We start from the raw sequence: 11,287 nt of genomic DNA, 5'->3' as shown, positions 1-11,287 counted from the left end.
CAGACAAACAAAACAAAACAAACCCCACCAAAGCTGGAATTGATCAACTAAACTCCCAGAACCATATAAACCTAATATTTATCTGAATGATAGCATGTTACCCCAATATTTTATCAAAGACAAGAGGCATTCAAAGCTAAAAGACAGCATAAAGAAGTGGAAGCCAGGTAGTGTCATAAAAATGTCACAATTGATTGCAGAATGAAGTGAGGTCAGCTGTATGTTTCTCTGAGGGTGTCATAGGCCATCTGAGAGTACAAGGTGTCGTCAGAGGCTGAGCTAGTTGAGTTATGATGTGGGTTCAATTCATCAAGCATCTTCATCCTGTTTCCTTTTCCTTTTCTTCTTCTAACCTCTGTAGATATGGAATTTCCAGAAAGACCACCTTTTCTGGCCTGAGATATCCTATAGATGCTTCATAAACCATGCCTAATTTTCCCTTTCAATCCAAATTCAGTAGCTTTTAAGAAGCTAATCTGATGTACATGGTAATCTTGGTAACTAATTTTTACTGAACCTGTATAGATGTCAAGCAAACTAGTGTGTTGTCATTAAACAATTATAATAAATCAACTCATACATCTCTCACATGTTTCAAATAAAAGAGCAGTAAGGTTCAGGACTTGATATTTTTCCCATGAAATAACCTATATAGCTAATTGCTTTCTTATATTGGCACTGACCTTCCCCTGTACAAAGCTCTCTACTTAACCCACGGTGTATCTCTGTATGCTCTGTGCACAGAGAGAATCCATCAAATAAGCTGTCTCTGTATGCTCACAGACAAAATCCATCAGCTAAACTATCCTTAGTGTTGTGAAGTAGTGAGCTTTGTTTTTTTTCTTTTGAGGAAAGGTGAATAATGACTCAAGAAATAACTATATGATTGAGATGTAACAAGAATAAATTAATAAAGTAAAAAAAATAACTATATGCTTCCAAGAAAATACCTACCTATCTAGCTTTTGAATTATTGGGTTTAACATCTTTGAAATATTTTACATATCTCCTTTGCCTAAATAAGAGAGAATGAAGGAAGACTCTAGTTACTGTTTGAGTTTATCTGTAAAAAATTATTATATCTGTCATTTTGAAGAAGTTAGAGCATGTCCTGCTAAAACGCAATCATTAACTAGAGTTAGTTTTACATTTATTAGTATGAGAACTATAAGTTTATATTTTTCAGAAAATTTATATGTTTTAAATTGGTTCCTTATATTCTATATCGTTGACCCTATATTTTTGCTTAGCTTTGCTTTGCAAAGCCCATCATTCCTTCATCTCCAGTCTCCTACTCTCCTTACTCCTAGTGTAGATGGAGTATCTGGCCATGGTACCAGTGGTTGGAGTCAGTGAGGTGCCCTCACTCAGAAGGAGCACTGGGGGTGCCACATATGACGGCCACTTCCCTGCAGGTTTCAATTCGGCATACAAATCCAGAGTGGAGATCTTCCCAAATTCTGACAGGAACTCTGGGTAGCATAACAAGGCTATAGGTGGTGTTCTAGGGAATTGTTGATCCTGTTCCATGGAAGTAACAGAGGATTGAATACCCAGGAATGACATAACACCAAGCCACAGAGAAAAAGAAGTAACAGATTTATTACAAGCAGTTTTCTTTGGGATGGGAGGGAACCTAAGCAGGGAATCTGCTAATCAAGCTCTGGGTGGACACTTTCTAGAGTGCCTGAGCGGGGTCATGCTTCCTCTACTGGTTATGTTTAAATACCCAGTTCCTGTCCTTTTCCAAATATCTTACTCAAGTAAGTTCTGGAACCAGAGGCAGGCACCTCACATTCATGATCCATGTCTACATATATCTATCCAATTCTGCCTACATTTTTGATTAATAGCTAATGAAGAGAAACAATTTTCATCAAGACTGGTTTGCTACAAGACTACCAGTACTCCTCTCTTCTTACAAATGAAGCAAAGAGGGTCATGTTAATTAGGATGTTATAGCTTCACAAACAACAACAAAGAATTTTTTAGTCCACATTTCCTGTTGTTCATGCTATAGCTTATTGTCTGAATGCTAAAGAAAAGGCTCATATGATGAAGTCTAAGAGACTAGTGAACTAGCCATAGTGGAGATGAACAAAAAGTTTCAAGCTGCAGAAAAACACTAATGGAAATATGTTTGGAGATCAGGGTAGATTACAAACTTAATTCACAACAGGCACTTAACGCCATTTCACAAAGTTTATTCAGCATAAAGAAAGAGGAAAAACAGGCCAAACAATGATACACTAACAACAATACACTAACAGGAGAATCATGAGGACATCAGAAAATTAAACATTGATTTTAATGTTTCCTAGTGGAAATGTTGATGTTTATAAGTTAATTTGTGGCTGATAGGAGTACGGTTATCATCACAGGGAAGCAAACATGTCTGGATATAATCAGCTCAGACAACTCCCTTGATATGCAGTTTCTGTGTGCACAGTGCTTCACTACAAAATTCAAAAAATGACCATAAATAATTCTATCTGCAATCTATAGTTGTTTAGGGACCACCGCACATTAAGAAGCCTTGCCTAGCAATAAATGCAATCCACGTAGGTTCCCTTCAAGTTTGATCTTACGAAAGCTTAAGTAAGAAGTCCCAAATGTTTAAGCTTTAGGAACAATTTTCAGTCAAATTAAACTTTTCCTCCAGTATACAAAGTGTTTTCATAAAAAAGCAGTATGTAAACACTGTGGAAAGTGACTGAGAAGAACAACTAGCTTAATTTCCCTTGAGTAGATTACATCAATGTATGGACAGCACAGGACAGGAAAAACCATAGCAGAAGGTCAGTATAACGCTCGGTTCCTACAAATGTCATTACAATTGTACTTTAGCATACTTTCTTCTCATTCATCACTTTTATCTTTACTCTTCTTTCTACTTAATTTTGTTTAGAGACATTGTGCCACTATATAGGTATGGCTGGCCGGGAACTAGCTACATAGACCTGGCCTTGATTTCACAAAAATCCAACTGTCTCTCTTCTTCTGGAGGGCCGGAGAGTAATGTGTCAACCTATTCAGTCCTCATGATTCCATTTATTTTTATTGAAAATGGTTAATAAATAGAGACAATGAAGTGAGTATCCTCATTCTAGAACTATTTCTAAGATTTAGAAAGTGAAGTAATTTTCTCGAATATATACAATAATCTTCCATCAAATTGAAAGGCAGCTTTATCTACAAGGCAGGTCATTTGGTACCCACTCATCATAAAATAGTTCAAAATATAACTATCAGATTGCTTTACTGACTACCTAGCTACATGTACCATTCATTTATAAATTTTCCTCTAACCAAGCAATATACTTATTTCTTATTTTAAATCCTAAATGTAAAAACACTGGAGCCCTGGTGAATGACATGGCTCCATGGACTCCATCCTCTATGTGGTCATGAGAAACTTGAACTCCAACATTTCTAAGCCGCGAGAGGTAAATGAGACCATCATCTCTTAAAGGATCATGTTCACATGTGAGGATGTAGGTCAGTGGCAAACTCTGTAACTGGGAGTCACTGGCTAGCAAAGGGGACAGCCTGCTGTCCATAAGTGCTGGATAGGAAGCATTTAGCTTGCCAACAATGGGCTCAGTGTAAACATGGTTCTTTTTATACTTCTCAGGAAGGAAATAACTCCAGTTGACAAACTTGAACAGATGTCTTGACTCTGTTGGCATGTGCTCATTTCTCAGTGCAGCCTGCGGCAGAACGTTGTCTTCGGTCACATATAGGCTTGCCAACTTAACTGTCATCTCTCTGAACAGAATCGGACCATGTTTATACTCTCGATGAGATGGGAGGTAACTATCAACTGATTGTAGGCCAGGGTATATCAGTGCTTGAGCCTTAATTCTGTCTTTGAGCTTTGGATCATTCTGTAGCTGGAAATATAATGAGTATAAATCGATCAATAGCTTTCAAACAAAAGGATTTGTAATTTCATTTTAGTATCCAGCAATAAATAAATTTATCAGTCAGAAACATTATCAGGTGATTTTCTTCTTACTACATTTAGTCATTAGCTTAGAGATGTGAAAATGTCATTCCACTGTCAGAAACAAACTCTGTTGCTCACACATTGATTCACATATGACAACCCAAAAAGATGATCAGCAGCATCTTAGTGAGAATGATGAGGGTTTTTGTGTGTGTGTGTGTATGATGTTGGAATTTTGCCCACTTATTTGTTTTCAGAAATGTTGGATTTTTTTTTGTAATAATGTCTTGTTGCAAATCTCAGGGTTATTCTGTATCATAGAATACAGAATATTCTCAATCTCTCAAAGCTCTAATACTAAACCTGTATTAACATGTCATACTTCCCTAAAATAATTTTCAACCTGAGCAACAAAATGTGCTAAATCTACAAATATAATGGGATAAAACTGCCAATGCTCACATATAAACTAAAGCCTGCTGGCACTGGACATGCCAAAGGAAACACTTAACATTTATCTAAGTAGTGTGGAGTGATACAAGTGATAGACAATATATAGAACAATTTATGAAAATCAGAAGATCAGAAAAGGATGTGGATGTTGCATGTGCAGCCTCTGTTTCTTAAAAGACATAAGAGGATTCCTGAGTCTATAGATACGTTATCCACAGCAGCGGACCTGGACTTGACCGTGAGCATGAGTACTGTACAATATCAGCTCCTACAGCAGTTCTGCATCAGTTACTAGATCTGTGCAACTCTTTGGGAAATCCCAAACTATGCAAAGACTTCTCAAGAGCGTGCTCTCATAAAGGCAAAGGACTAACATGGAATGAAATCCATGAAATCTCCATCACAAGGCTAACCATCTGACCAACTCCAAATGGCAGGATAATAGAAGGGAAGTCCTACAAGTTCAGGGAGAAAATATTCCCTAAGAGTCTCATTCCATGGTCCTCATTTTTCACAGTGGCTTCTGTATGGGAGTTTTATAAATAAAATGCAGACTTTGGATCAGTAGAAAAACCAGTGGTAAGCACAATGTGAAAAGTGAGGCAGGTATGTGATATCTTGTTCCTGTGTAACAGAAGCGCTATCCCCAAGTGAGTTATTATATATGTTTGTACTTGAGGAACAACAGGGTTAAACCTTAGTTTCACTTTTTAATTTTATATCAAAATACAGAAGAAAGTGAGAAATTAATAAAATCTGAGACTGAGGTGATGGATTAGTCCATAAAGTATTTGCTGACCTGAGTATAGGTGGCCAGAAAAAAGAAAGCTGGAAAGTTGGGCATAGCAGCATATATATTTTATTCCATACTGTGTAGGTAGTGTTTATACAAGGGGGATCCCTGAAGTTTAGACCCACAGCTGTCTAGCTAACTCAGTGTTCTCCGGGCTCTATGAAAGACCCAGTTGCAAAAATAAGGTAGAGAAAGATAGAGACACCCAATGTCGAACTCTGGCTTCTATGTTCATGCACAGACATGAGCGTGCACATTCTTGTGCACACACATGTGTATAGTTGCACAAACATGTGTACCACCAAAGAAAGACACTAGATATAATTATGAAATTTAAGGAGAAAAAAATGAAGAACAAGAGTTCTCAGTAGTAGTTGGAAACTCTATAATCTTTAAATCAAAAGAAGCTGGGAAAAAACCCATGGTCCACTGTCTCAAAGAAAAAAACCATGAGCGAGAGTGTCTAGGCTCCAAATATGACTACTCTGTGCTGTCCTGAGAGACTTGGTCTTTTCCCCCTAATGTTACTATCATAAAGATAGTAAAATTTTATAATGGAAATATTTGTCTTTGCCATTAAGTAATTATTTTTTAACTGTTTTTTTTTTTTGATCTTGTGGGAAGCATGCCACCCTTTCAATAGAATCAAAAGATGGCTTTACATAATCTGCATGCTTTGAGACCTTCTCTTCAATCATCCTGATGCCAGAACGTTGGAAGCAAAAACAGTACAGCTATAAGGCTGGCTCCTAAACTAGGAAAATTATGATCTTGTGGAAAGGTAAATAATATATATGGTGATTTAAATCACTTGACTTTGCTCTAGACTTTTCTTGCAGGCATTCCAACAGATTGTCAATAGCCACATCAACAAAATGTAAAGGCAGTTTCAGTAGCACTAAAGCAAAGGATGCTAATGGCTCTTCATGTGGCTAGTGAAACAGGGTGCAGAGTTGAGTAGGAGGGTAGGATGCCAGCAGGAGCAGTGTGGACCTCGGCATCTCAGCACAACAGAGACTAGTCTTGAGAACTCTATGAAGTGGTTTCTTTGTTCAGTCCTGCAGTACATGTTCTTAATCTCCTTATCATCTTTGCTGATGTGTCTCTTTTATAATCTTATCTTTTCCAAAACACTTTACTACATTTGTTTTTTGTTTGTTTGTTTATTTATTTATTTATTTATTTATTTATTGTTTTCCCTTTAAAAGTTTATTTAAGAAATTTATTCAGGATACATCTCAATTGTTACCCCCTCACTTGTATCTCCCATCCCCCCTCCTCCCTCCCTCTTTCATTTTATTCCCCTCCCATAGGTCTGTGACAGAAGAGGACCTTCGTTCCCCACCATATGGTCATAGCTTATCACGTCTCATCCTGGTAGCCTGATTACTCTTCCTCTAAGTGCCACCAGGTCTCCTCACCAAGGCAAAGTGCTCAAACAGGGGGCACCAAAGTTCATGTCTGAGTCAGTTCCTGCTCTCCACACATCTGTGGAGAATGTGCTGCATATGTTAATTGCATGTATGTGTCCATGTGTCTCCAGTACCTTTACTTGCTGAGCCAACTTTCCCACCTTCAATAGCTATTTTATTACAAATAATTTGAATCTAATATCCCTAAAGCTTCCATCACGCTTTTTGCTAATTTAGCATGCAGTGCTCTTATCTATCTTAGCTCTAGTCATAAACCAAATTTTCTTTTTGTCGATCAGCTGAAGGATTAAAATATCAAAATTTAATGATTTTTTTATGAGCTACAACCACAAGATTAATATTCTGGCAACAACCATTCCATGTATTTTATTATGTACTTAATTTTTACCATGATCATACTCACTTGTGTTTGTATATTTTAATACCTATTCAAGAGACTCACTTCCTAAACTCAAAGAGCAATCTGCCTCACTCCCAATAGACCAATGATTATTCCTAACCTCATGTTAAACACTCTGTGTGTGTGTGTATGTGTGTGTGTGTATACAGTATATACCTACACAGAGAAACCCTGTCTCAAAAAATAATAATAGACACACAATGTTTTATTATGTAAATTATATATTAGGCATGTATATAGGATGTACATATTATATATTTAGTTATTTATAATTTGTTTTAAGAGACAGGGTTTCTCTATATATATTTATATTTGGCTTTTGGAGGCTCGGTTTCTCTGGGTAGCATTGGTTGTCCTAGCCTTCATTCTGTAGACCAAGCTAATCTCAAACTCAAAGGTAGCCAGGCTCTGGCTCCTGAGTGCTGGGATTAAAGGGCTGAGCCATCCCCACCTGGCTAAATACTGTATGCACAAAATTTTATTCAGTTAAGTGCAAGGTTGTCTCTTTTTATTCAAAAATTCTACTTTTTTCTTAAATTTTTACTTCTGACACTTTCTGAGCCATCACAATATGTAACTATTGTTCTATCATTATTTTATTTTGGTTGTAAGCCTAACCTTTAATGGCTGAGCCATCTCTCCAGCCCATCTTTATTTTATTTAACTGACCCCTTCATTATACTTTCTTTTTAAATGCCATAGTGGAATCTTTTGAACTTAGGGTTCACAGTGCTGCTCCCTAATGAAGTGACCCATTTTTAACCTCTAACTCATTATATCAGTTTCAACCACACAGCTTAGAATATCATCCTTTTTTTTTTTCTTATTGCACATTAGAGAATATCATGTGAGCCAAGAACAGCCAAGTTCTTGTTGCAAGCTCTGCTTTCAGAGGGATCTCAGGCTTGGGTACAAAATCAGCTGCTGTAGTCTTAGTCATTTCTCTGTTATCTGTGGCTGTGCGATGGCAGTCTCATAGAGTAATGGATCGTGCCGATGAGCAGAGAACCTGGCATGAGTGTTTCAATCATGTTGGCAAGGTAACCCCATGATAGCTTTCATGAGTTAAACATTTTCTTAACAAAGATGAAAGAAAACCTGAAATCAGTTGTTTAAGTGTCAAGATATTTTTAGGTCTAGATAGATGTTTTAAGTTGATAATGATGAGATATGATAGGTATTGATTTATATTTAGAATGTTAGACAAACCAACATAGGAAAGATGCTTTCTTCAAGGTTGTAAAATAGAAATAGCCAAAACATTGTGAATGTAACATTTATATAATTCCTGATTGTTTCATTGTTCTTCTTGCTGTGTGTAGCTTATTGTATATATGTATAATAATATAAATGTATATGTAAAATACATAATAAAAATTTGTCAAAAAAACAAAATAAGGTAACAAAAAATATATTTTTTCAAAAAGAATGTAGATAGTACCTTAAAGACCCAGCACAAATGAAGCTCAGTATCTGTGTCAACAAATAGGAATTATGAATTGGAAAGGAAAAGATTCTGTAAAGTAAATTAGCAAGGACCACAAACAAAGAGATACCTTAGAGAACAATGTGGCATATACTTTTTATTTATGGAGCAAAATATTATAGTTTATAGTTGATGAAAGACATAGTAATAAGACCATTTTATATGATTATGAAATCACACACACACACACACACACACACACACACACACACACACACACACATATATATATATATATATATATATATATATATATATATATACTTGTATGTATGTATATATTTCTAGAGTCTATGACACCTGTTAAACACTGTTTCTCTATTCTTAAACATCATTACTTGCCACAGGTAAAAATTTATGTTAATAAAGTAAGACTGAATATGAAAGAAATTAAATTTTGAAGAAACTCTTTGCATTTAATAAATGAAATAATGTTGTTATATTTATTTAAGCCTCAAAACACATATAATTTGTATTCTAGTACATCTATCATTTGTTTTTCTATTAGAGAACTGTGACCTGCTGTAAAGCCTTTTTGTGCACTGATGATCCCATCAAACGGAACATTGAAATGATTCAAGAAAAAATTTTGAGTATTTTCTAGGGTTATAGTATACAGCATTTCAACTGGGATTTTATAATGGGGCATACCTACAGGAGCAGTTTTCATAAAATAAGTTAGTCTTGAAGAAGTAATATTTTATTAGTTGGATGGTAAGATTAAAAATTTTAAAACCTGGAAGTATTCAATAGCTATAAACTTTGAGACCACATCTGGTTTATAAGAAAATAGCCAGTCGCCAGGCGTGGTGGCACACACCTTTAATCCCAGCACTCCGGAGGAGGCAGAGGCAGGTGGATTACTGTGAGTTCTAGGCCATCCCGGTCTACAAAGTGAGTCCAGGACAGCCAAGGCTACACAGAGAAACCATGTGTCCAAAAACAAAAACAAACAAACAAAAAAGTAACCAGTCTATATGATAAAAAATATACAAAATGCACATTTTGTCCTATAAAGGGCATTTGGGGACTAATGAATCACGTACTTGACTGAGATTGATTTACAAAGTATTACCTATTTGATGATGATTATTTAGCTATATTCAGCAAGGATTTTAATATGAGGTGACTTAATTTTACTACTGTAAAAATTCTTCTATACAAGCATAGTCTGTTGCCCAGTGTTTACCAGATTGTCGTGGTTAATCATAGTTCTAAGTGGCATGGGTTTATGACCATGTAGGAGATGGAGTTAGAAGCACTCCTTTGGGAGTATCTATGAGTGTATTTCAGAAGGCATTAACTAATGGGTAAAGAGTCTCCCTGTATTTGGAGGCACCTCCATATTGGTTGAGGCTTCAGAAGAAGAGGGATATTCAAGAAAGGAAGCTTAGTGCCAGCAATCAACTAACTGACTTCTAGATGGGAGCTAAGAGCAAGCAACCTTATACTCAACTGCCGCAGCCATAAGCATCACTCGCTGCCAGACCTTTCCTGCCATGATGAACTGGATGTTTCAGGAGCCATTACAACCTCTTCCCTTTAAATGCTTCTTGTTAGATATTTAGTTTCAGAGGACAAAAATGTAACTAATAGGCTTTTCAACTACAATAGTACAAAAATATTGAAAATTTAAAAAATAGTTTTTCCTATGAAATTCAATTAAGTTTTAAACAAAAATTCTTTATTAAAGTATGTAGAGTAGATTAAAGAAATTGGTGAAGTTTTTTTCCTAAAATTGGCACAGTAAACCGAGGTCATTATTACAGTTTCCAATACCTGGTTGTTTACTTGTTGGGACATGAGGTTTACAAATTCAAGGCATGCACAAACTACAATGCAGTTCAGGAACCCATTTTTGAAATGGTAAATTTAAAAGAGAAGGTTGCATATGTCTATGGTAGAGTATTTACCTGCCAAGCACACAGCCCTGGGTGTAATGATCAGAACCTGATCTCTAAACTCTTTTAAAAGTAGGATGATTAAAGCCTTACTTTGCATTAGTCAATTAAAGCCATATATAAAATAATATCAGGCAAAATAACCACATCTGTTTATTTTAAATTTCACAGATAACAGCATAAAAGTAATGCAAACACACTTAGAACACAGCTTCCTTAGCAATAGGAAATATATATATATATCCATAAACAACATACCTGTTGAGTCACTGTTGTTGCCAAGGCACCCCCAGAACTGTCTCCTGCAATGCAGATGCGAGCAGCATCAACTCTGTATTTTGCAAGAACTTTATCCTGGAGAAAATACTTGACCACAAAAGTACAATCTTCAAGAGCAGCTGGGAATAGATGCTGAGGAGCAAGTCTGTAGCTTAAGAGGTAAATCAAGCAGAACCACAATGAAGCACTTGTTAAAATCATACAAGCAAATATCTCACTCTCACCAAGAGATGCATTGATCTATGGCCCTACTTTAAATAATAAGTCTCACCAATTAACCCAGAGCTCACTGGTACTTCTTAAAGTGAAGAGTACATTCTGGTTAAGGGTTTCGCTTGGGTATTTTATTATAAATGTTGACAGAAGTAATATTGTGACTATTAAAGCTTATCATTTGGGTAATGTCTTGATATGTTCAAATATTTGCATATAATAGAACTAGAACCAAGAACAACTCTATTCCCAGCGGTGTTTATAAACAAGTTGAATAAAATCCAATGTCTCAAGCACATAATGATTAAATTTTCAAAATTAGGTGTTTGAGAATCCTGTAATTCATATTCCCAGAGATGTCATAACTGTGATAACGAAGA

The 11,287-nt window shown here is 36.0% G+C and overlaps 1 protein-coding gene across 1 annotated transcript in view; it reads right to left on the bottom strand.

Annotated features, from left to right (window-relative positions):
• Positions 1 to 1,576: 1,576 nt before the first annotated feature.
• LOC311589843 (arylacetamide deacetylase-like 2) overlaps positions 1,577 to 11,287 on the bottom strand; it is a 35,921-nt gene continuing 26,210 nt past the window's right edge. Inside the window, exons 4-5 of the mRNA XM_084768519.1 lie at positions 10,674 to 10,845; positions 1,577 to 3,893 (exon numbers count right to left, since the gene is read on the bottom strand). Coding sequence (XP_084624645.1) covers positions 3,291 to 3,893; positions 10,674 to 10,845 — 775 coding nt within the window. The 3' untranslated portion in view covers positions 1,577 to 3,290. The remainder of the gene's footprint in view (positions 3,894 to 10,673; positions 10,846 to 11,287) is intronic.

The sequence above is a fragment of the Acomys minous genome (assembly GCF_964271855.1).
Source record: "Acomys minous genome assembly, chromosome: 19".
NCBI classification, from domain to species: domain Eukaryota; kingdom Metazoa; phylum Chordata; class Mammalia; order Rodentia; family Muridae; genus Acomys; species Acomys minous.
This window is presented reverse-complemented; position numbering and strand designations above follow the sequence as displayed.